The sequence below is a fragment of the Conger conger genome, chromosome 8, assembly GCF_963514075.1.
Source record: "Conger conger chromosome 8, fConCon1.1, whole genome shotgun sequence".
Lineage (NCBI taxonomy): Eukaryota > Metazoa > Chordata > Actinopteri > Anguilliformes > Congridae > Conger > Conger conger.
The window spans coordinates 60486485-60513079 of NC_083767.1; the positions used below are offsets into that span (position 1 = coordinate 60486485).

A 26595-nucleotide genomic window follows, 5' to 3' on the forward strand; every position below is an offset into this window, starting at 1 on the left:
GGAGAATGTATATCAAAGGATTATTCCACTCTTCAGACGGACACTCTCTGTACGATGTGAAATGTCTGGTGCTCTGGTGTCAAGCGCTGCAGAAATACTGTACGAGATTCAGAAAGCCGGAGGCACCGTGGTTGGGCTGATACCCTGGGAGGACTTTGGAATAACCGTGTTTCTGTCATTTGAGCCAGGCACGCCATTCAGAGTGGCATTCTGGTATAGACACGCTCCTCAATGAATACGCTAAAGGTGCCCATTTCCTGTTCAACACGTCACAACAGCACCCTCTGCTGGATGTGCGGGCGAAGTTACCTCAACTTTCAATCTGTGAAAACACTGAGACTGAGACATCTCTGCACCCCCACTGGGACAGATTCTGCAGATGGTCACATGTCTGAAGCACGCCTGACATTGACTGCACCTGGATTTGCACATGGGAACATCCTCGTCATATCCAATAATGTAAGAAATGTAATCTATCAATATATGTGCAGGGTGATGGTTATGCTTCAGAATAAAAGTGCTCTGATGTATTCCCTTTGGAGCATTTCATACTGTAGCATTCAGTGGCTGCTTGGCCTGGGACAAAGTGGTGTAGTAGGGTGAATGTTCTCCAGCTTTCCCCTATACCTTTATGGTAGCACTCACACTAATGTAGAAGAACTAAAAATATACCCCCACTGTATAGTGAAATACAATATTGTGATATCCAGCATCCAGCATTTTTATGGATCTCAATCTCTACTGTATCCAGCCCTCCATACTGTATGTATAGCACTAAAAATGGATATGAATATGCTCTTAAAAGTATTCAGGTAGAGCATGAAATAAGTTTGGAATGGATAATAGGTATGAAACTTTGGGTGTGCAGTATGTGTTCATTAACACGTTCAATAAAAACATATCATGCAGATATGAAAAGAGTTTGAGACCAATGGCAGGTGTGCAGGTAAGGCTACTGAAGGCTCAGATGTACAGCATGGTACTGACGGGGTGAATTTATTCTTCACTGCATCTGCAAAGTACAATCTGAAAAGAGCCCAGACTCTAATTAAAGCTTGTACACGCTCTCATGAATCCAGTTCAACAGGAATGACATCCATCAGGTATAAAAGCATTTGATTTACCCACAAGAGCACATCTGTTTTATGTATAAACACTTCATAAAATAAAGTTCTAATGCTTCAAAACAGAACCCAAAAGATACAGCCTGCATGCACATGACCAAAAATGCATGTACAGTTGAGTAACTCAACAAAATAATTGGTGATGAAAAGAAAATTAATTAATCCAAATTATTGAAATGGATTTCACCTATAGTACCCTATAAGTGTGAAAGCATTTGGTCCTCTGAAAAGTACCATTTGCAGTTTCCAAAGTTTGGATGAATAAGAAATTACATTAACAAGAAACAATAGTCTCCTTTACAGCACAAAACGCACCAGGTAAAAGCAAATAACCACATAGTCATTACTCCCTTGTGACAGACACCCCCCTTTGTGCTAGATGTGTGTCCCTGTCTAGACACTGAGAGTGTACCTCTGTCTGTTTATCTTCCATTGGGTACTGGTACACCATCAACCCCCCAAAGCTCAAGTCAACAGCCAGGCATGCTGAGGCAGATCAGACACATCCTAAATCCCTGACAGCATTTCTAATTTTATTTTTACACAAACACCTTCACTGGGATGACGTCACTGTTACTGAGACTTTCACTGGGCAGATTTTCAGGGGCTCATCGTTCCTACCACCATCTCTCGGCCAGGGAGAGAAGAATGGGAACACTCTCTCAGTAAATGTGTGTTTAAAAGTGTAAATGAGTGACATGTCACTGGAGTTGAAGAAGGACACCTCCCCCCTGTCATAGTCCAGCTGCACCCTGATGCTCTGGGGTTTCCTCTTCAGTGTGAGGTCAGTAACTCCTGCTGCACTGTACTCATCACCATTCCTCAGCACTATGAGCCAGTATCCTTTCCCTGGGCTGTATTTTAGGCTTCCCTTCCTGTTGATGGACTCTTTCACCACTCCTACATCCCACTGACGTTTATTCCCAACCTTCACCTCCCAGCTGTGTTTCCCTGAGGTGAACCCCTCAGATCCCAGCACATTTACACAGCGGTTAAATCTCTCTGGGTTGTCAGGACAGTTCTGCGCTGTACCTGTGTGTCTCACAGTGGTCAGATCATCAGAGAGAGAGAGATAGGCATGTGCAGTGTTGGGGTCCATCATCACAGGAGCTGAAATATGAAGAAGAGAGATATTTAAACGGTGGGAAGAAGAGGTACAGGAGAGAACACACACACCTGGTGGAGGAGTGGGCGTTGCGCCTCCTACCGCTGCTGTCAGGGGAGGTGCAACTGGCAGCATGAAATATCCCGGCCGGGGCCCTGGCCAACTACACCACCAAAAGAGACTGAGGGAGCTTTCTTTTAAGACCGTCGCTCCTTTAAGGCAGTCGTGTTAGTGTTTGTCTTGTCTTGTTATTTGTTTGTTGAGTGAATGTATTTCCACAATCACAGTATTTATTATTATTATATTTTATCTACAATGTGTTGTTTTTATAATTACTTGTAACTGGCTGAATGCAAAGCCCTTTGAGCTACATTTGATGTATGCAATACAAATGAAGCTTATTATTATTTTTTATTTTTTAAATGTATTTTTTTATTCCAAATTTTTTATTTTTTATTTATTAAAATGCCAGTGCTGCCTCACGTCTCGTGTTATTGTATCATAGCTTTTATCATAGCTTGTATTTGTGTTGTTAAATGTTTAGTTTCATGTTTTCCTGTCATGTTCCATGACTCCGTTGTAGTTCATTTCCCTGATTATCCTTTTCTATGTGTTTTATGTCAATGTTCCATTCCATGTTTTCCCTTTCTCCCGATTACCTGTCCACACCCCCCCACCCCCCTCCCCACCCTGCCTTCTCCACACTGCTCTGGTTACCTGTCCACACCCCCCCCACACCCTGCCTTCTCCACACTCCTCTGGTTACCTGTCCACACCCCACCCCCCACCCTGCCTTCTCCACACTGCTCTGGTTACCTGTCCACTCCCCCCACACCCCACACCCCACCCTGCCTTCTCCACACTCCTCTGGTTACCTGTCCACACCCCACCCCCCACCCTGCCTTCTCCACACTGCTCTGGTTACCTGTCCACACCCCCCCACACCCCACACCCCACCCTGCCTTCTCCACACTGCTCTGGTTACCTGTCCACACCCCCACATTCCACCCTGCCTTCTCCACACTGCTCTGGTTACCTGTCCACACCCCCCACACCCCACACCCCACCCTGCCTTCTCCACACTGCTCTGGTTGTTTGGACTCTGACCCTTTGGACTCAAACTGCCTTGCCTGTATTGCCCTGATTGCCGTGCACTGAACTATTTCTGTGGCACTTTGATTGAAGCGTGTTATTTATTACATCTTGGAGTCTGCGAATGGCTCCGATCATAACGATCTCCCTGTGTCCATCTCTTGTGTCCGCCCATGGCGTGTGGCAGGACCATTTCACATACTGTATTCAGATTAGGTCCCATACACAGGAAATGACATATACTAGTTATGGATAATAATATACTGTAGTTATAGTGATTCATATTTTAAATATAAAACCTATTTGCATTATGAAAAGTCATGAATCAATGAACACATCATTGCAAATTCAATACAATCAATTCTCACAGCTAATAAAGCATATTATTGATGAGGTTTTACATTGTGTGTTAATTCTGTGTCTGCGTGAGTTTTGATATTAAACTGCGAGCAGTGCAGTGCAGCCCTCAGGATCTCCCTGCTCTGAGACTGGATGACTCTGTGCTGTTTATCTTCAGCACCATGTCAACATGCAGCCTGTTCCTCCTCTTTCATGTGTTCATTAAATGTTTGTAAAAGAAAACCTGATTTCAGCATCTGGCCCAGATACTCACTGTACTGCACCATCCCCAGCATCTTCTCCCAGACTCTGAACGTCAGGTTGCCCAGGTGTTTGGCCACGTCTATCAGCGCCCCTGAGAGCAGCTCTGGGTCCTGCAGTGTGCACTGGGCTCTGTAACGACAGGCAGGAGTCAGTCAGCATCGGGAATTGAAGAGACTTAAACACACAAGATGAAATGAGCTGAGAGTCCACATACCTTTCCTTGATGTTGTTGTAGCTCTGAAAAAAACACACAATAAGAGCATCATTGTGAGTGTATAAATGTATTCAGTCCATTCCATTATGAGAAACAATAGGTGAGAAACAGCAGGAGCCATGTTAATGAAAGTGAAGAGGATGATAACAGTCAGCACACATGACGTTACTTTACTGAGGTTCATCGGTATAAACTCGGTCAGTAAATGAAGCTCCTACCTTTAAAAAGGAGGTGTCTTCGGTCTCCATGGCCGTATCTAGAGCTGTGATTTTGTCTGTAAGGGTGGAGATGTCTCCACTGATGTGTTCTAGCTTCTCCTCCATTATCCGACTCTTCTGCTCCTCTTCCTCTTTCAGTGCAGCTAGTCTGGCCTCCTCTTCCTCACGCAGGAACTGGTGGAGCTTCTCAAACTCTGCCTTTATCTGCCTCTCTGTGTGCTGGGCTTGACTCTGCGATTCAAACACCATTTAAAACCTGAATAGTGTAACTACGCTTGGTTATTCATGTAGGCAGTTGGTGTGTTGTTATCCATGTCACACACAACATTCATCAAAAATACTACATATTTACTAGTTGTGTTACTCACCCTGATGTGTTCTGCTGTCTTCTTACATCCTTGTTCAACCTCAGTAAACTTCTTCAGTTTTTCTTTGACAAGATTAAGTGCAGGCTTGAGTTCTTCCTGGAGTGATATGAACCAGTTCAGACTTATCCTCACAAATAGCACAGTATTACCCCTGCTACACTAGTGACGGTCAGTGTAATTTTGTAAGTGTAAGAACATGGGAAATTTAGTATGGAATATACTATACCTGCAACCACTCGAGAAAAGATGAGTGAAATATGCTTCTATGGCGTCATAGCATTATGCATTATGCATTTTCAGTACAATTAAACCAGTCAAATACTTCAGCATATTCGGATTAGAAAACCGCCACCACTGGGCTGTACATAATGTAATTTACAGCCAACTGTTAGGAATGTTGAAGCATTCACAGAACCGTCCATCCATCCATTATCTTAACCCGCTTATCCTGAACAGGGTCTCAGGGGGGCTGCAGCCCATTGGGTGAAAGGCAGGAATACACCCTGGACAGGTCACCAGTCCATCCCAGGGCACACACACCATTCACTCACACACTCATACCTATGGGAAATTTACACTCTCCAATCAGCCTAACATGCCTGTCTGTGGACTGTGGGAGGAAACCGGAGTACCCGGAGGAAACCCACGCAAACACGGGGAGAACATGCAAACTCCGCACAGAGAGGCCCCGGCCGATGGGGATTTGAACCCAGGACCTCCTTGCTGTGAGGCGGCAGTGCTACCCACTGCACCATCCGTGCCGCCATTCACAGAACCGGCTTGATTTATTGTGTTCGATATTAACACATCCATTTTGAGAGAGTATATACAGCTCTGTCTGCACTGGTTATTCACTCAGTGTAGATTTCTGCACTTCCTTGTTGTTGCACAGTTCTCTACTCAAGCAGATAACAATTTATATGACAGTAGTTTTATCAGATCTAGACCTTCATTTTGTTTGAGTAAAAGTCTTGTGCTATATTTGTGCTGTCAGTATCTAATCTCACACTTCATTGCTATATATTTATGAAATCACATTGCATTTCAATGTTACATTTCTGGAGCTGTATTCATGATAAAAGGCCCATAATCACAACTGTGAATCAGGACTTAACCATGCCCACATTTTACTCCAAGTACATTGTACTGAAATCTAAAATACTAGATGTTTTGAGGCTTTAAAACAAGACTTTCAGACACAATGCTGAGTTGAATTTTTAATTATGATTAAAAAAAGAATACCTTCAGCTCCAGAGCGGCCTCTTCCACCGGACAGACCGGGTGGTTTCTGTGTTTTCTTGAAGTCTGACAGATGAAACAGAGAGGCTCTTTGTCATGTTCACAGAATAAAACAAGTTTCTCTCCGTGAAGACTACAGCGAGCCTCAGTCTTGTCTGTCGTTTCTCTCTCAGTCTTCTGCTTTAAGTAAGACTCCACAATGCTTCTTAAGGCCAGGTTTAGAGTAGGACAATACATAGAGGCCTTTCTCCTGCAGATGGGACACTCTCGAGAGCTCTTCTTTTCCCAGCACTGCTGCAGACACACTCTACAGAAGCTGTGGCTGCATTTCAGAACAACAGGCTCTTTAAAAATGTCACAACATACAGAGCAACAGAGATCATCCTCAGGAATCATAGCTTTAGCCTCCATGTTACAGTCTTTCAGTTTCTTTGTCTGATACTTTCACCGCTGCTGAATCTTGGACAGAACACACCCTATGTGATTCAAAACAGGAATAAGCAGGAACAGGAACTGCAGATCAGGCTTGTAGTTCTCAGTCACCAGGAGATTCTTGACTGGGTTTGTCCTCTCTCTCTTACGGAGATGGTCACGTGCCTGAACTGGATTGGATTCACGGGATGCAGTAATGTACCACTGGATCCATTTATGTATGATGTGTTGGAAAACATGGGAGGCAAGTCCACTACAGCCAACCCCTGAAGCACCTCGCTTTGTTTGGTCAATCTACAACCCTATCTAGCCCCCAATCTTGTGAAATGTACCTCTTTGATCAGTACCTCTCTGTTATATCCTCTACCCCCTCCCTCAACCCCTTTCCCCACACATTGTTTTACCTCCCCACCTGACCTAATCACTTGACCCCCTCACCAGATCTAATCACCCCCCTCCCCACTCCTGTGATGTGTTTTAATGTATGACAATGGCCATATGTTCCACTGTCTCCATTGAGGGACATGGTATAAGTGTTGACATCCTGCCTCATCTTTTAGCTCTTGTTGATCTGAACTCGGGGAACAGAACCACTAGTTCCTCTACTATATTAAACTATCTATTTGAAACAAAGACGCATTTATTTTTCTACTGACAATCGTACGGAGGAATACATTTACCTCTACACCATGTATGAAAATAAATTAAATGACATTATTTGGAACAGTGAGGCCAATTCCTTTGTGATACACTGATTACATTTGGGTTTGAGGTAAAAAGATGAACTCGAGACAAGAGTACATCATTTCATCTTTTATTTCCTCGTATTTACGCCTAGATGCGCTAAACTACTTAAAACATAGCACCTTTGGTATCAGACCACCCAATTTCTAGGTGAGCAAAAGTATTGGTACAGAGAGTATTAAAGTAAATAATACTTCATATTTTGTAGCACATCCCTTGCTTGCAATAACTGCATCAAGCCTGTGACCCATTGACATCATCAAACTGTTGTATTAATCTTTTTGTGATGCCTTTCCAGGCTTTTACTGCAGCTGTGACAAGTGAAAAGCAGTAATACACTCATAATTTGCGACGTTTAAAAAGATTGAATTAACGGTCTGAAATGTGATAAAGTTACAAATCAGTGATCTGCAAAATGATCTTATTCTGCTAATCTAATATTGATCGCAATTATTATTTCGTCCCCCTATTCAGGGGTACAACACAGCCTCTTTCAGTTGTTGTTTGTTTCGAGGGTTTTTTCCTTTCAATCTCCTCTTCAGGATGTGAAATGCGTGCTCAATTAAGGTCTGGTGATTGACTTGGCCAGTCTCAAACCATTCACTTCCTGCCCCGAATGAAGTTGTGTCTTGCTGCAGGATGAAGTTCCTCCTAATTAGTTAGGACGCATTTCTCGATAACTTTTCAGACAGAATGTTTTTGTAGACTTTTGTAGACTGAATTCATACTGGTGCTATCATCATAAGTTACATCATCAATACTGATTAGTGAACCCACTCCATGCAAGCCTAAGCCATTATCTGAACCCGCTTATCCTGATCAGGGTCGCAGGGGGGCTGGAGCCTATCCCAGCATACATTGGGCGAAAGGCAGGAATACACCCAGGACAGGTCACCAGTCTATCGCAGGGCACACACACCATTCACTCACACACTCATACCTACGGGCAATTTAGACTCTCCAATCAGCCTAACCTGCATGTCATGACACTTCCTGTCACTGACTGATGTTTTGGGGTTTTTCTTCATAGCTCTGACAATGTCTCTGTCATCAACTGCTGTTGTTTTCCGTGGTCGACCTGTTTCATATCTGTTGCTCAGTATGCCGGCGGTTTATTTATATTTCTTCACAGGCAAAACCCAAGGCTTAAACCAAGAGTTCACACACAGAACTATTTAGTCAATGTAACAGGAGACATCTGGGCAACAAGAAACACCTGTCAGTCACATGTTCCAATACTTTTGCTCACCTAAAAATTGGGTGGTCTGATACAAAAGGTGATATGTTCTGATAAGTTATTTAACAAATCTAGATAAAAATACTAAAACTAAAAGCTAAAAGCTGAAATTCGGATCTCTCATGTACATCTTTTGACCTCAAACTCTATTGTCTTCAGTGCATAGCAAAAACAAAGGAATTGACCTTGCTGTTCCAATACTTTTTGTACAATGCTCTTATAACAATGTTTTAACAAGAATCTTACCTATTGTAGCCCAATCATGTCTTGATCTTGTAAAACCCCACGCTAACCCAACGACGGAATTTAGCGAGGGCTGAAGGTATTAGCGTGCTTGTCCTTCTGGTGTTGCTGAAAGAATACTAATAGGGTTAAAAATTAGTGGCCCCTATGCGGACAGTCTAGATCAGCCAATAAATAAACCATGATACAAAGACAGGAGTACCACTCTGCCTTCCGCTCTTTACTGGTCCGGGCTGACCAAGAATCTCCACAATACCTTCACCTTCGTTTATCTGACTCCATTTGAATAATAATTTAGATTAGTTGTCCACATTTGGTGGATGTCTTATTTATCATTTTGACTTGATCGCTATAGGAGTCCTGTACTGAGAAGAACTTGCTGAACAATCCTCTGCTGGTACCACCGCATGTCACATCGCACGTTATGTGCACGTCTCACGAACTGACTAGCTATCTGTAGTCATGACAGAGGTTGCAGGAATAGCTACTCTCGGGTATATCTGTTTGCAGCCTAGGGACCCAAGCAGACCAACATAGCTAAGGCTGTGCTCGACATGAATGAACTACCATGCGGAGGCAAGGGATTTACCAACATAGGTCTACGGGTGCTATACAGGAAGTGAAAATAATCATCCTCCCTAGACCAGTTCGAGGGGGTAAACCACGCATTCCCTGTATAACATTGAGTGTCAGTAAGCGAAACCACACAGATCAAGTTTTAACAATTTATTTTACCAGGCAGGTTACATACGCAATTACACACTAGTTCCAAATCAAAAAACATTACAACGGAAACCAAATTACGGAGTCTTAAAAGTCATACCTGGTAATAAAAGCTACATATGGGAGTCAGGCTATAGACACCCTGTACATAGAACTTACATGCACGGTGTGCACTGGAGTCTGATTGCATCCTCCCAGATTGCTTAGTTTACTGTCCTTAAATCCAAAATCTGGCCTTTGATGTTAACCCTAAAAATGGGTTCCTGATCTGTAATATGGAGCCACGCCTCCCCAGGAAACGCAGGGGGGTTGAGGCACATGACTTTCACTGGGGCAGAGCTCCACACAGTTTCTCCCTGGTTCCTGGTTGGTTATGATGTCCAGGGTTTGCTGTTGCAGAAATGAAACCATTGCACCAGTTGCACTGAAACAATCAGAATAATACCAAACATGAATATTATCTAAACTGACTTTGTTATGAAACATCCAGTGCTGTACACATCATTTAGTGACTGAGGAAGAGGGAGATCTGAGAGGGAGGGAGTAAGGAAGGGGTTGAAGGGAAAAATGGGCCCAACAGGCCGTGCCCTCTGAAACCTTCCCGTGCCGTAAAGGATGTTGCCCCGTCGTAACGAGTTTCACGGCTGGAGGCCTGAGTCTTCCCCCACAGGCTCCTGCCTGTATGGGAGCGGAGATAGTGGGGGTTAATGGTGCATGCTCCTGGGTTAAATTACTTTACAGCCACATTTTGCCACAATAACAGAGGAAGCCAGCAAGCTGACCAGCCCTGAGTGATAATGCCAGATGTTAATCATTTCCACCTTACAATCTGACATTTGTATATACACCGGCTACAGACACAGACTGCAAGCATAGCTTATAGAAATGTCCGGAAACTAAAATCAAGGCCATCGGTTGGAACAAAACGCTGTGCACAGATTGGCCCTGGAGGACCGGAGTTGTGCACCCCTGCCCCACAGTAACTACACGGAGGAACAGAGACACAGACACACACAGACACACACAGACAGACGGACACACACAGACACACACAGAAAGACACAGACACATAGACACTGACAGACACACACTGACTGACGCAGAAACACAAACACTCACAGACGCACACAGACAAATACAGACACACAGACAGATGCAGACACACACAGACACATACAGACATACAGACACGCAGACACGCACATACAGATACAGACATACAGACACGCAGACACGCACATACAGATACAGACACACACAGACACATACAGACAGACCAGGCCTGTCAGGACTTGGCTGGTTAGATAATCGCATGAATAAGTAGGTGGGCTAAATATTTCCCAAAAGATATGCATTCATGAGATAAAGCAGTTTCTTTTATTTTCTTTACGAGGGAGAGTGCACATTCATCAATTCAGTTTCCACTATGCAAAGCGTACAAGAAGGCTCACATAGGAATTTAGTTATTGTGTCGATTTAATTTCATGAAATTAACAAAATAATATATGTTGCACCTTTTGAAACACCTCTGTATTGGAACAACATTTTCCCAGATAGTGGAAAGATCTTTCTGAAAGATATTTGTGTTATTTTTCTAAAATCACAGGGACTTGGATAAACTTGATGAATGAATATGAACAGTCAGTTTCCATTGGGGAGAAAAGATTTTCCATATGTTTATGCTGGGTTTCAATGCATGTGATTTACAACTTACAGGCTACTGTACATTTCCCATATAGTAATAGACCAGAACGCACCAACGTTTCTCCTTCTAAAGTCTAAAGTCGTCTCTGATTCCGCAGCCCTTTTTCCGTGGCTGAAGAAGGACCTCTCTATCTCCTGTTTCCGTTTGGCTTTCCCAAAGGTATGATGGGTATTCCTGCAGGTATCACCCGTTCCCCACTCACCTTGCAGGGATAGGGAAGAGGACTGGGAGACTGGGAGTCTTTTCATCAGCAGGGGACCGTAAGACAAACGTGGTGCGCGCTGACCTTCTCAGATGTTTCCACAAGTGACCCCTGGGGCCTGTTTCACCAAGCAGGATGAGTTACTCAGTCAGCTGGATGGCTGCACTCAGTACAGCCTGGAACCGCCTCTCAAATCTGAAACATGGACTGAAGTCAAAAGAGCTGATCTAGGCACAGCTATCCAGCTAACTGAGTGTTCCTACTTTGCGATACTGCTTCAGACTTGTGGGCTAAAGGCATTACTAATCAACCATCAATGGGGCTTTGCAGTATGTGTACTGAATTGAATGAAGCTGACACATGCAGTATAGTAAACTCTAAACACCACCGTTTGATCCCCCAGTATGCACAATCATTTATCTCTCCTGGCTTTGTGATTCTGAATATGAGGCTATTATTTTGATGTCTACAAAGCAGTTCAGGATTCCATTTGAGCAATACCATGGCGCATGTTTCATTAAGGTGGGGCTTGCATTCATAAGTAAGGGGATCAGGGCACAGAAACGAACAAAACTGTGGCCCAAAATGAGAAACAGAATGTTAGAATAGAACCCATTTGAATCTCCAACATTCTGGGAGGGCATCAACCAACAAAGAGATGTTAGGTAGGAGGACACCTCAGTCATGCAATAACATTGTTGAAGACCATTGATTTTCTTTGCTGTGAAACAATATTCTCACAAAAGAATATTTAACAAAAGGTAGGGTAAGAAGCATGAAATTGGAAGTATAATTTTCAGCAGTGATACCCTTTAACTATAAAAGCCTCAGTTTCCTTTGGCACACTTCTCCATGAGTGTTTGCAGCTCCGCGTTATGGAAATGGGCATGACTTAGTGTTGATAAGGCTTGACACGGCTCGCTGACACTCATGCTGTTCCAGACTGGCTTCTCCATCACTAACCCCAAGGTGAAAGGTGACAGGTATGTTCCCACCTGTCGCCTCCAAATGAATGGCTTCACAAACAATTAATTTCATTTATATGTACGAGCGACTCTATATTACTGTAAGCCAGTCATAAGTAACATTTGGTCTCATGCGCTGGTCAGCTTGCTGACTTCCCCCTCCTGGAGCATACATTGTTAGCCCCCACCGTTGGCATGCATGCCTGTGGGGGAGAGCTAGAGAAGGATTCTTAGAGGCGCCTTCTTGGGCCCTGGGGGCCCCCCTTTTCTCACATTCCAGAACAGGAATATTGGAGATGGTATAAAGATGTTTCATGATAATCCCAGGTCAGAATATAGTGATGTTTGGTGTTATTCTGATTGGTTCAGTGTGACTGGTGTAATGGTCTAGTTTTTGTAACAGTCTACTACAGCATTCATAGATATGATGGGGCGGCCTGTAGCATGGTGGTTAAGGTCAGGAAGGGCTGCCATTTGTGAGGGGCCTGAGAGCTGGGGTTCCAATGTTGTTTAGACTACCTGTTGGGGAGTTAAGATGTATGAGTGGTCCAAGGCCAGTTGGGTCATGGGAAAAGAATCCTCCCGAACATTGGTGACCTCCCTGTGACCCCATACCTGGTCACTTCCAAGGGGGAAGACTCTGGACAATGCCACAGTGCCCTCATTTGGGCACTGCTGTCATTACACTGGTGACTGCTCTCTTAGATTAAATATTCAAAACTGCTATTAAGATAGTAAATAGACCCGGTAACACCTTGAAAACATTGCCCATGTGATCCTTGTATTATTGCATTAAGTCTTATGTAATGGTAACAGGAATTGCATGTAAAATGGATAATCAGGAGGGAAGTTTCATGATAACTGCAACATAATAAAACATAAGGGTAATCTGTTTGGTATGGATGTGATCTGATAAAATCAAGGAATCGGATGAGATACATTTCATACCAAATGGAATTTAATAAACTATAGTTTCAGTATCCCAAGGGAAAACCTACACGTCCTCTCCTGGTAATCATCTCATTTTCCCTACTGAACAACCCCCAACGGTGGGGGTCTAAATAACAGATTTGACCACCCCTCCGGGTTGATTTATGGCACTGCCGCCTGGTTCCAAACGTATGATTTGGCATAAAAGCAAGGGAGACAGACCAATCTGGGAAGATCGTATTCGACTTCCCACACAACATGTCTTGTGTATGTATGTATGTATGTGTAGCAGTGGAAGATCGTATTCGACTTCCCACACAGCATATTGTACGTGTATGTAAGTATCAGGAAGATCGTATTCGACTTTCCATACGGCATATTCTATACTCTGTGTTTGTGTGTAGTCCAAGCAGGCCAAGTATGATTATTTACTCTATCTCTATTCTTAATTTGTGTATTTTATACTTGATTGTGATATTCTAAAGCTAATAACCTACCTGTCTGCGAATAAACTATTTTGTTTGTAACTTGCGTGATCTCCATGACTCTAATTCATCTTGTACCTTTTCAGCCTAAATTACAACTGAATACTCAGGGGGAAATGGTGGCCGAAGACTGACGATCGGCGGGGCGGTACACCTGTGGTAGTTCTAAGCTGTGCGGCCAGCAATTTCTGTCCCTTAAAGGGTCGGGTGACGCACGGCTCTTGTGATTTGGTGCGAAGGGAACCCTTGGGCGTTACGGCGCTGGTTCCTGCCAAATTAGCTCTAAGGAGCCCAGTTAATGCTACGCCAACCTGGGCTCGCAACTATCATGGCAGGTTTGCATGTATTGTGTTGACTGGACCCGCAGCCTCTGAGTTCTCCACCGAACTGAGATTTCAGCAGTAATGCTAATCCCGGGAGCATCTATTGAGTAATGGTGGCGCAGGTACAAGTCGAATGTAATCACTCCCGAGGTCCGCGTAAGTTGCAAAACCAAATTTCTAAATTATATTTTAAATGGAGTCAGATAAACGAGTAAAACTATAGTAACCACTAAGCGTACAATACGGCCCCGTTTGAGAACGGAGAATATTAAGAATTGTACTGATCCGTTTCTGGCCAGCTATAAGCGGGATATGGGGCAGGTCAATCCATATCCGACCCATGGCAACGGACCCAGTATATTCTTAAACATAATTGTGCTCTGTTCTTGTATGGAGGTTAATAATTAACCCAACTAATGTTCTCCCAGCAACGCCAGAAGGACAAGCACGCAAAACCCCCTTCGGCCCCCGCTAAATTCCGTCATTGGGTTAGCTGTGGGGTTTTACAGTTGGTGACCCCGACGTGATCAAATTTTCATTCATATCTGATTTGTCCGACGTGATCAAATTTCATTACGTGATCAAATTTTCATTCATATCAGATTTGTCTGCCGATGTGATCAAATTTCATGCATGTCTGTGGAATCTGGAGTTTTACAGTTGGTAAACTCGACTTGAACAGCTTTCATCCATGTGAGATTTGTCTGCTGAGGCTTACAATGGGTGAGGTGTCTGAAGTTTGTCCCTTCTGGTGGTGTTGTTGCATTCCGGCATGATACCCGTTACCGCGGGTGTGTGGTTTTTCTTCCATCTGGTTTTGCTGTCCTTGGTGTGGTGAGTAGCACAATTTCTTTCATATCGGCATATGTTTGGGAGAGTTGTGTTATTTTACTGCATGTACACTGTTTAGGGAATCGACATATCCTGTACAGGGCTGGGACCGTAGAATCCAGTCATATTTGCAGGTTACTACCTCTCAGGGTATGTAACGTAATTATTGGAGGAGGTAAAGAGAGAGAAATGTTGATGTGCATGTTTTGTAACGGCGCTGTGTTGCTGTGGCTATTAGCTTAGAGAGCAAGTAGGCTCCGGTAGCAACAGGTTTGCAAACAAGTATGTCACAGAGAAGGTAAAAGTGTTTAGATCTGTATGTAGGGATGAGTGGTTTATGAGCTGGTAAGCTTTGAAAGTTGATTAATAATACATATATGTGTGTGATCTGTTAGGATGCGCATATATAATATTAATTTTGGAGTAAGCTTGAGCTCCGTTAAAGGTGGCAAGTTTCTCCATTATAATTGCATAAATTGTTATAAGTTGCAACTGGGTGCTGAATCAGGGGCATAGCCTAGGTTCTAGGTTCCAGACCTAGAAGCAGAGTCTGGAGAGTGCTGATACTGAACCCAGGGTGTCTGTGTTCCACGGCGGGTATACTTCTCAAGCCCTTTGATTGTGGTGTTTATAACAAGACTTGAGACTATCGGGTATCCGTCCGTAGGGAACAGCAGTTTTAAGTCTCAGTGATTGAGGCCTGTATCAGTGGTTGCGATATCTCTGTATACTAGGCCCGATGTTACGTCATAGGGCTGCTGGGTGCCACAGCAGATATAAGTCTCCACCCCTCTGATGCGCTGCTACAAGGTTGGGGAATATTCTGCACGTGGTGCCTATGTCTAGACCTCTGAGACTGGGGTCGGGTGTCGCCTCACAGAATTTCTGTCTTTCTGAGTCCTCTGGCATGTGCTACCTGTATTGGCAACAGTTGTATACTTGTAATTAAATACATAGGCGATAGTTTGGAAAGCATTTGTTATAGGCATGTGGATAGTTAAATATACAGGTGTTCTGTAATAAATGTCAAATAAACTTTGCCCTGGTAGGGATACATTCTTAATAAAAAGGATGAATTCCCTGATTACATCATTTCTCCTATTAGGATAAATTAAATTATTTAGGCATAGGCCAAATGTATAGTGCATCTTGGTGTACCATATTAGTTTCCTCTGCTTCACTTTGTGTGCTCCAGTTGCACCACTGTGAATGCAGAGAATTTATATTGTTATATACGGTATACTGCATGTCTGTGCATGTCCTTTAAGAATTGTTAGTTAATAATACTAATATACTTACTTGAATGCCAGTTAGATTAACTGAGACATGGGTGTACTTAAAAATCTAATTGTATGTTTGTGTGGTTTCTCCCACTAACACAAAATATATATATTAGAATATTTTCTAGACCTTAGATAAATCAGTTAATGCCATGAAATGAACCCTTTAAAGTTTTCACTGATTTACAGTGACCTGTGGCATCTGTGCTTATACGGTGAGATGTTTACAACAGGAGAGGTCTTTATAGCCCAGTAACACTGAATTGGCTTATATTTTGGAAGGTGTTACAAATGAAAAATGTTTAAGCAAATTTCAGAGTAAAAGAGAAGAAGCAATTCCTCCTCTTATTTACATCTCTGGGCATAAAACCTAACAAGGGGGGGGTCATTTTCTGGCAAGGACTGATTTATGGGTCATTCTACTCCCCCCACAGTTTCAAGCTTTTCAGTTTCTCACTGCCCCCTCACAGCTCCCTTTGTGCGTCTTGTCTCTCCTTCCCTAAGTGTTTGTCACGTGTGGTGTTTCTTGTTGTAAGAGCAGTGAACCTGCACTCTCAATGGTTTATCTTGAGGGAGTGTATGATTTATTTTGGTTTTGATGTATTGTTTTTGATCAATTCTTTAATTTGATTACAGATTTATGCAGACATTCACCCTGCATAAATGTATATATTTTTATTGTTTTTGATTAATTATTTAATTTGATTACGGATTTATGCAGACATTCACCCTGCATAAATGTGTATATTTTTATTGTTTTTAATCATTCTTTGATTGGACGTATGGATTTGGGCAGACATTCATCCTGCATAAATGTTTATATTTTGAAGCAAATAGCTGCGTTATACATCTTGTGTTTGGTATATGTTAGTTTTAACCGTCCCAGCATTCTGTTCTGCATGCGATATACTGCAATATAGTTATGCATGGCTACAGGCACAGCTCGATAATTTAGTCCCTGAATTCTTAGGCAGACGTGCCATCCAAATACTTATAGGATAATTAATTATCCTAAATTTCATCAAGTTTGGTAAACCAGATGATCACTGGTCTCAAACATATCATTAATAGTTTACAAAAAATATATTCACGGCTGTTAGATCTGAAGCGCAGGCGCTCCATTCTATTAGCTGTTCACTTGTCCATCAGACCCATACCATCGAGCGTGTCTTAGCCTGCAGAACATATGCCAAGGGTTGGTTTGCTGCTGCCAGCAAGATATTCTGGACTTTTGTCTGCACAAGAACCCTAGTCATGTCGTAAGGGAATTCATTGAGGCCTTAGGCTGGCATAGGTGGATTGTGTCAGAACAAAGATAAATATTCTTTATCCACCTCATTAATGTGTCTATGTATTGTTTGTATGTTTACTATAAATAGTTGTACTGTCTATATTGGATTCTTGGTTTCTTATTCTTTGATTCACCTAAAACAGGTCGATCTAAATTCCACTACCATATGCTCAACCTGCGTAGTAGTGAAGAATCAGGTATTTAAATTAGATCACCGTATTGGTGCATATCTCTATAAGGGACATGAAGACCATATTCACCACTCGCACTGGTTGTCATGAAACATCTTGTAATGATTATATGTCTAACAATATTTTCCCATTTTGTATTAGTGTTCAGTTTTTGTATGGCCACGCTGAGATCGTCCAGGTGTCTCACCCACAGTAGTACGTCATCAGCGAGATGAGCTCCTTCACGCATGAAGGTCTGACCTGTCCAGCGAGTCACTTGATCGACTGGAAGTGATTGAGGACTTCGTAATGGGTCAGATCTGCGTTCTGAGGAGAATTCCGCTGGAGGTGGACGTGTTTCTGTGGTGGAAGGACACTATTTCTGGACAGTGTGCATGGTCTCTGACTGACCTAATGGACCTGGTGCAACGGGTCGTCCAGGGCCAGCTCCTCTACCAGCTCTGCCCTGGATGCCTACATATGGTGGGACTGGTGGGACTGGGTATTCTGAGGGTCCGTCATCACCAGCCTCATTCCACTCCCTAAAATCTTCTACCCCTGCGGTTTCGGTGCTCAGCCCCCTGCAGGTGCCAACACTGTCGGGATTGAGACCCCAAGCATCCGCAGGGAATTACATGTACAGCCACGGCTTTCACAGTGACCCCTTGGAACTGTGTTGTTTGTCCCTCGGGGCCATGGGGGGGAATCTGTACGCCAGTCATAAGTAACATTTGGTCTCATGCGCTGGTCAGCTTGCTGACTTCCCCCTCCTGGAGCATACATTGTTAGCCCCCACCATTGGCACGCATGCCTGTGGGGGAGAGCTAGAGAAGGATTCTTAGAGGCGCCTTCTTGGGCCCTGGGGGCCCCCCTTTTCTCACATTCCAGAACAGGAATATTGGAGATGGTATAAAGATGTTTCATGATAATCCCAGGTCAGAATATAGTGATGTTTGGTGTTATTCTGATTGGTTCAGTGTGACTGGTGTAATGGTCTAGTTTTTGTAACAGTCTACCTTTGATAGCATAACCATTCAGGAGCCGAGGGGAAACTGGGCAAAAGCTGTCTCTGTAGAAGCCATGTGTTTTAGCCCCCTGCCTGGTGGGCCTGGCTGTAAATTATAGATGGGTGACTCACTTTTAGGGTCAAGAACTAAGGCCTGGATTTCGGAGATAAGGAGAAGAAACCAAACAGTCTGGAATGTCTCCTTTCCTTTCATTCACCCAAATCAGGTTTATCCAAAAGGTATATTACCATGAGAGGCACAAAAACATATTTACAGCATAATGCAGTTATCATGAAAACTCCCAACTACAGCATTCATAGATATGATGGGGCGGCCTGTAGCATGGTGGTTAAGGTCAGGAAGGGCTGCCATTTGTGAGGGGCCTGAGAGCTGGGGTTCCAATGTTCCAATGGGGCAGGTCAATCCATATCCGACCCATGGCAACGGACCCAGTATATTCTTAAACATAATTGTGCTCTGTTCTTGTACGGAGGTTAATAATTAACCCAACTAATGTTCTCCCAGCAACGCCAGAAGGACAAGCACGCAAAACCCCCTTCGGCCCCCGCTAAATTCCGTCATTGGGTTAGCTGTGGGGTTTTACATTACATTACATTACATTATTGGCATTTGGCAGAAGCTCTTATCCTGAGCGACGTACAGTTGATTAGATTAAGCAGGAGACAATCCTCCCCTGGAGCAATGCAGGTTTAAGGGCTTTGCTCAAGGGCCCAACTGCTGTGTGGATCTAATTGCGGCTACACCGGGAATCGAACCAGCGACCTTGCATGTCCCTATATAAAGTAGCGGCTGCCGAGTGCGCACAAACAATCTCTGCAGCCGTGTTATCGTGTTGCTGCTATCACTGGTACGCTCGGAGAAGTGCCAGGCTGGATGGTGTGCATAGTTGTCAGTGTTTTGAAGGTGTTCAGTAGCCATTTCGATTTTTGACAGGCCACAAACGGTCCTAATGTGTAAAGGGCAGCCAGCCTGACTCTACAAAGGAGCAGTTCTTTACGATTCAGATGCAATTCAATACTTGCAACTAATTAGAGCCTGGAATGTTGTCTGTAAAAAAATAAATACATTTGAAAACCCAGGGAAAGCATTTAAATGGTTGGCGTTTATATAGCGCCTTTATTCTAAGCGATGTACAATTGACAACCGACCAGCCAATCAGGAGAATTTGGGGGTTAGGGATCAATCTGGCAACCCTCCGACTGCTCTTACTGCCTGAGCCATGCCTCCCCAAATAAGAACTACAACAAATAAGAATCAGGGTTAATCTCTACAAGCAATGCGTCATTTAACGCTGCAGTAATAGTTTATTTCTCACTTACACAGAAAGACATTACCTGTAGCTGCTGTTATACTGTTGTCATTTTATTGTGTGGATGATGTAATATCCAAGAATGTAAGAAATGTAATCTATCAATATATTCCAGGGTGATGGTTATGCTTCAGAATAAAAGTCCTCTGATGTATTCCCTTTGGAGCGTTTCATACTGTAGCATTCAGTGGCTGCTTGGCCTGGCACAAAGTGGTGTACTCGATGTGTGTACCTGTCTAGATACTGAGAGTGTTCCTCTGTCTGTTTATCTTCCATTGGGTACTGGTTACATTACATTACATTATTGGCATTTGGCAGACGCTCTTATCCAGAGCGACGTACAACAAAGTGCATATCCATAACCAGGGATAAGTTCGCTGAAAGACCCTAGAGGGAAGTACAATTTCAACTGCTACCTGTACAACAAAGATAAGGACGAGGGCCAATTTGTTTTTGTTTTTTTTGAACAAAGAAACAAACAAACAGAGCAAAAGTGACCAAAGTTAACTATCCAAACACTGCTTACCTAGAAAACTAAAAATACCGATACACAAAGCAAGTCACAGAGACGACAATTAAGGTTCACAGGGAGGTAGGGAGGGATGGGGAGAGGTGCTGCTTGAAGAGGTGTGTCTTCAGCTTGCGCTTGAAGGTGGGGAGAGATTCTATAGTTCTGACCTCAACGGGGAGTTCGTTCCACCACCGTGGAGCCAGAACAGACAGCAGTCGTGAGCGTGAGGTGGAGGTTCAGAGAGGGGGAGGTGCCAAGCGGCCTGTGGAGGCTGAACGAAGAGGTCTGGCAGGGGTGTAGGGTCTGATGATTTTTTGTAGATAAGCTGGGGAAGACCACTTAACTGCTTGGAAGGCTAGCACCAATGTTTTGAATTTGATGCGAGTACACCATCAACTGGTACACCGTCAACCCCCCCGATCATCTCCAGCATGTGTCCCAAAGCTCAAGTCAACAGCCAGGCATGCTGAGGCAGATCAGACACATCCTAAATCCCTGACAGCATTTCTAGTTTCATTTTTACACAAACACCTTCACTGGGATGACGTCACTGTTACTGAGACTTTCACTGGGCAGATTTTCAGGGGCTCATCGTTCCTACCACCATCTCTCGAACAGGGAGAGAAGAATGGGAACACCCTCTCAGTAAATGTGTGTTTAAAAGTGTAAATGAGTGACATGTCACTGGAGTTGAAGAAGGCCACCTCCCCCCTGTTATAGTCCAGCTGCACCCTGATGCTCTGGGGTTTCCTCACCAGTGTGAGGTCATCTACTCCTGCTGCACTGTACTCATCACCATTCCTCAGCGCTATGACCCAGTATCCTTTCCCTGGGCTGCATGTTATATCTCCCTTCCTGTTGATGGACTCTTTCACCACTCCTACATCCCACTCACGTTTATTCCCAACCTTCACCTCCCAGCTGTGTTTCCCTGAGGTGAACCCCTCAGATCCCAGCATACACACACTGGGGTTAAATCTCTCTGGGTTGTCAGGACAGTTCTGCGCTGTACCTGTGTGTCTCACAGTGGTCAGATCATCAGAGAGAGAGAGGGTGGCGTGTGCAGTGTTGGGGTCCATCATCACAGCAGCTGAAATATGAAGAAGAGAGATATTTAAACGGTGGGAAGAAGAGGTACAGGAGAGAACACACACACCTGGTGGAGGAGTGGGCGTTGCGCCTCCTACCGCTGCTGTCAGGGGAGGTGCAACTGGCAGCATGAAATATCCCGGCCGGGGCCCTGGCCAACTACACCACCAAAAGAGACTGAGGGAGCTTTCTTTTAAGACCGTCGCTCCTTTAAGGCAGTCGTGTTAGTGTTTGTCTTGTCTTGTTATTTGTTTGTTGAGTGAATGTATTTCCACAATCACAGTATTTATTAGTTTTATATTGTTTCTACAATGTGTTGTTTTTATTATTATTTGTAATTGGCTGAATGCAAAGCTCTTTGAGCTATGTTTTATGTATGCTATACAAATAAAGCTTATTATCATTATGATTATTATTATTTTTTATTTATTTATTATTATTATTATTATTATTATTATTATTATTATCATTAAAACATCAGTGAAAACTGACATTAATCCTGCCTCATGTCTCGTGTTTTTGTATCATAGCTTGTTCTTCGTATTTGTGTTGTTAAATGTTTAGTTTCATGTTTTCCTGTCACGTTCCGTGCCTCTGTCGTAGTTCATTTCCCTGTTTATCCTTTTCAATGTGTTTTATGTCAATGTTCCATTCCATGTTTTCCCTTTCTCCCGATTACCTGTCCACTCCCCCCGATCATAACAACCTCCCAGTGTCCATCTCTTGTGTCTGCCCATGGCAGGACCATTTCAAATACTCTATTCAGATAAGGTCCCATACACAGGAAATTACATATACTAGTTATGGATAATAATATACTGTAGTTATAGTGATTCATATTTTAAATATAAAACCTATTTGCATTATGAAGTCATGAATCAATAATGAACACATCATTGCAAATTCAATGCAAACAATTCTCACAGCTAATAAAGCATATTATTGATGAGGTTTTACATTGTGTGTTAATTCTGTGTCTGCGTGTGTTCTGATATTAAACTGTGAGCAGTGCAGCCCTCAGGATCTTCCTACTCTGAGACTGGATGACTCTGTGCTGTTTATCTTCAGCACCATGTCAACATGCAGCCTGTTCCTCCTCTTTCATGTGTTCATTAAATGTTTGTAAAGAAAACCTGATTTCAGCATCTGGCCCAGATACTCACTGTACTGCACCATCCCCAGCATCTTCTCCCAGACTCTGAACGTCAGGTTGCCCAGGTGTTTGGCCACGTCTATCAGCGCCCCTGAGAGCAGCTCTGGGTCCTGCAGTGTGCACTGGGCTCTGTAACGACAGGCAGGAGTCAGTCAGCATCGGGAACTGAAGAGACTTAAACACGCAAGATGAAATGAGCTGAGAGTCCATATACCTTTCCTTGATGTTGTTGTAGCTCTGGAAAAAACACACAATAAGAGCATCATTGTGAGTGTATAAATGTATTCAGTCCATTCCATTATGAGAAACAATAGGTGAGAAACAGCAGGAGCCATGTTAATGAAAGTGAAGAGGATGATAACACACATGACGTTACTTTACTGAGGTTCATCGGTATAAACTTGGTCAGTAAATGAAGCTCCTACCTTTAAAAAGGAGGTGTCTTCGGTCTCCATGGCCGTCTCTAGAGCTGTGATTTTGTCTGTAAGGGTGGAGATGTCTCCACTGATGTGTTTTAGCTTCTCCTCCATTATCCAACTGTTCTGCTCCTCTTCTTCTTTTAGTGCAGCTAGTCTGGCCTCCTCTTCCTCATGCAGGAACTGGTGGAGCTTCTCAAACTCCATTTCTATCTGCCTCTCTGTGTGCTGGGCTTGACTCTGCGATTCAAACACCATTTTAAACCTGAATAGTGTAACTACTGTAAGGCGGAAATTATTCAAATCTGGCATTGTCACTCAGTGTGCTTGCTGGCTTCCTCTGGTACGGTGGCAATATGCGGCTGTAAAGTAATTTAACCCCAGGAGCATACACCATTAACCCCCACCGTCTCCGCACCCATACAGGCAGGAGCCTGTGGGGGAAAACTCATGCCGAAAACAAACAACAAACCCTGGACATCATAACCAACCAGGAACCAAGGAGAAACTGAGTGGAGCTCTGCCCCAGTGAAAGCCATGTGCCTCAACCCCCACTGATCAGATCTTGTTTCCTGGGGAGGCCTGGCTCCAAATTCCAAATGGTTATAAAACGCCAGATGGTTCATTGGTTAATTGTGGACCCATTTTAAGGGTCAAGAACAAAGGCCTGGATTTTGGATTTAAGGACAGTAAACCAACCAATCGGGGAGGATGCAATCTCTAATTTCTATGTAGCCAGACTCCCGTATGTAGCTTTTATTACCAGGTATGACTTTTAAGACTCCGTAATTTGGTTTCCTTTCTAATGCTTTTATATTTTATTTGGAACTAGTGTATAATTACGTATGTAACGTGCCTGGTAAAATAAATTGTTAAAACTTGATTTGTGTGGTTTCGCTTACTGACACTCAATGTTACACAGGGAATGCTTGGTTATCCCCTCAAACTGGTCTAGGGAGGATGAATATTTACGCTTAATGTATCACGGCGTATAGCACCCGTAGACCTATGATGGTAAATCCCTTGCCTCCACGTGGTAGTTCATTCATGTCAAGAACAGCCGTAGCTATGTTGGTCTGCTTGGGTCCCTAGCCCGTTAACAGATATACCCAAGAGTAGCAGAGTGGTACTACTGTCTTTGTATCATGGTTTGTTTATTGGCTGATTTCGACTCTCCGCATAGGGGCCACTAATTTTTAACCCTATTAGTATTCTTTCAGCAACACCAGAAGGACAAGCACGCTAATACCTTCAGCCCTCGCTAAATTCCGTTGTTGGGTTAGCGTGGGGTTTTACACTACACTTTGTTATTTATGTATGGCAGTTGGGGTGTTGTTATCCATGTCACACACAACATTCATCAAAAATACTACATATTTACTAGTTGTGTTACTCACCCTGATGTGTTCTGCTGTCTTCTTACATTCTTGTTCAACCTCAGTTAACTTCTTCAGTTTTTCTTTTACAAGATTTAATGCAGGCTTGAGTTCCTCCTGGAGTGATATGAACCAGTTATCACAAATAGCACAGTGTTACCCTGCTACACTAGTGACGGTCAGTGTAATTTTGTAACTGTAAGCCTGTGGGAAATGTAGTATGGAAAATACTACACTCGAGGAAAGATCAGTGAAATATTCTTATTGGGCGTCATAACATAATATGTTATTGTGCATTTTCAGTACAATTAAACCAATAAAATATTTCAACATAATAGGATAATAATACTGGGCAGTACATACATATAATTTACAGCCAACTGTAAGGAATGTTGAAGCATTCATCGTACCGGCTTGATTTATTGTGTTCGATATTAACACATCCATTTTGAGAGAGTATATACAGCTCTGTCTCCACTGGTTATTCACTCAGTGTAGATTTCTGCACTTCCTGGTTGTTGCACAGTTCTCTCCTCAAGCAGATAACAGTTTATATGACAATAGTTTTATCAGATCTAGACCTTTATTTTGTTAGAGTAAAAGTATTGTGTTATATTTGTGCTGTCAGTATCTAATCTCACACATCATTGCTATATATTTATGAAATCACACTGTATTTCAATGTTACACTTATGGAGCTGTATTCACTATAAAAGGCCCACAATCACAACTGTGAATCCGGACTTATCCATGCCCACATTTTACTCCTAGTACATTGTACTGAAATCTAAAATACTGGATGTTTTGAGGCTTTAAAACAAGACTTTCTGATACAATGCTGACTTGAATTTTAAATTGTGATTTAAAAAAGAATACCTTCAGCTCCAGAGTGGCCTCTTCCACTGGACAGACCGGGTGGTTTCTGTGTTTTCTTGAAGTCTGACAGATGAAACAGAGAGGCTCTTTGTCATGTTCACAGAATAAAACAAGTTTCTCTCCATGGAGAATACAGCGAGCCTCAGTCTTGTCTGTCGTTTCTCTCTCAGTCTTCTGCTTTAAGTAAGACTCCACAATGTTTTTTAAGGCCAGGTTTAGAGGAGGATCTTTCATAGAGGCCTTTCTCCTGCACATGGGACACACTCGAGAGCTCTTCTTTTCCCAGACCTGCTGCAGACACACTCTACAGAAGCTGTGGCTGCATTTCAGAACAACAGGCTCTTTAAAAATGTTACAACATACAGAGCAACAGAGATCGCCTTCAGGAATCAAAGCTTTAGCCTCCATGTTACAGTCTCTCCGTCTCTCGGTCTGATACTTTCACCGCTGCTGAACCTGGGACAGAACACACCCAATGTGCGTCAAAACAGAAACAAACCTGCAGATCAGGTTTGTAGTTTTCAGTCAGCGGGAGATTCTTGACTGGGTTTGTCCTCTCTCTCTTACGGAGATGGTCACGTGCCTGAACTGGATTAGATTTACAGGATGCAGAAAAGGACCACTGGATCCATTTATGTGCCATGTATGAAAATAAATTAAATGAGATAATTTGGAACAGTGAGGCCAATTCCTTTCTATTACACTGAATACATTCAGGGTTGAGATCAAAAGATGAATGAGACAAGAGCTCATAATTTCATCTTTAATTTCCTCATATTTACGCCTGGATGTACAAAACTACTTAAGACATAGCACCTTTGGTATCAGACCACCCAATTTTTAGGTGAGCAAAAGTATTGGGACAGAGAGTATTTAAGTAAATAATGTAAATAATACTTCATATTTTGTAACATATCCCTTGCTTGCAAGCCTGTGACCCATTGACATCATCAAACTGTTGTGTTAATCTTTTTGTGATGCCTTTCCAGGCTTTTACTGCAGCTGTGTCAAGTGAAAAGCAGTAATACACTAATCATTTGCGACGTTTAAAAAGATTGAATTCACGGTCTGTAATGTGATGAAGTTAAAAATCAGTGATGTGCAAAACGATCTTATTCTGCTAACCTGATATTGATTACTCATGGCTGCCTTTGTGCAGTAGGAGGAGAACTTGTGTTGAAGCCATCAGTGGAGAAACACTGTGTTGAGTCACAATTATTATTTCATCCCCCTATTCAGGAGTACAACACAGCCTCTTTCAGTTGTTTTTTGTTTGAGGGTTTTTTCCCTTCAATCTCCTCTTCAGGACGGGA

At 43.0% G+C, this 26595-nt stretch overlaps 1 protein-coding gene across 1 annotated transcript in view; it reads right to left on the reverse strand.

Annotated features, from left to right (window-relative positions):
• The window catches only part of LOC133134532 (E3 ubiquitin-protein ligase TRIM35-like), a 49214-nt gene that overhangs the window by 14078 nt on the left and 8541 nt on the right, over positions 1 to 26595 (reverse strand). Inside the window, exons 2-6 of the mRNA XM_061250733.1 lie at positions 24428 to 24523; positions 4357 to 4587; positions 4139 to 4161; positions 3935 to 4053; positions 1746 to 2234 (exon numbers count right to left, since the gene is read on the reverse strand). Of these exons, the coding sequence (XP_061106717.1) occupies positions 1746 to 2234; positions 3935 to 4053; positions 4139 to 4161; positions 4357 to 4587; positions 24428 to 24523 (958 nt within the window). The remainder of the gene's footprint in view (positions 1 to 1745; positions 2235 to 3934; positions 4054 to 4138; positions 4162 to 4356; positions 4588 to 24427; positions 24524 to 26595) is intronic.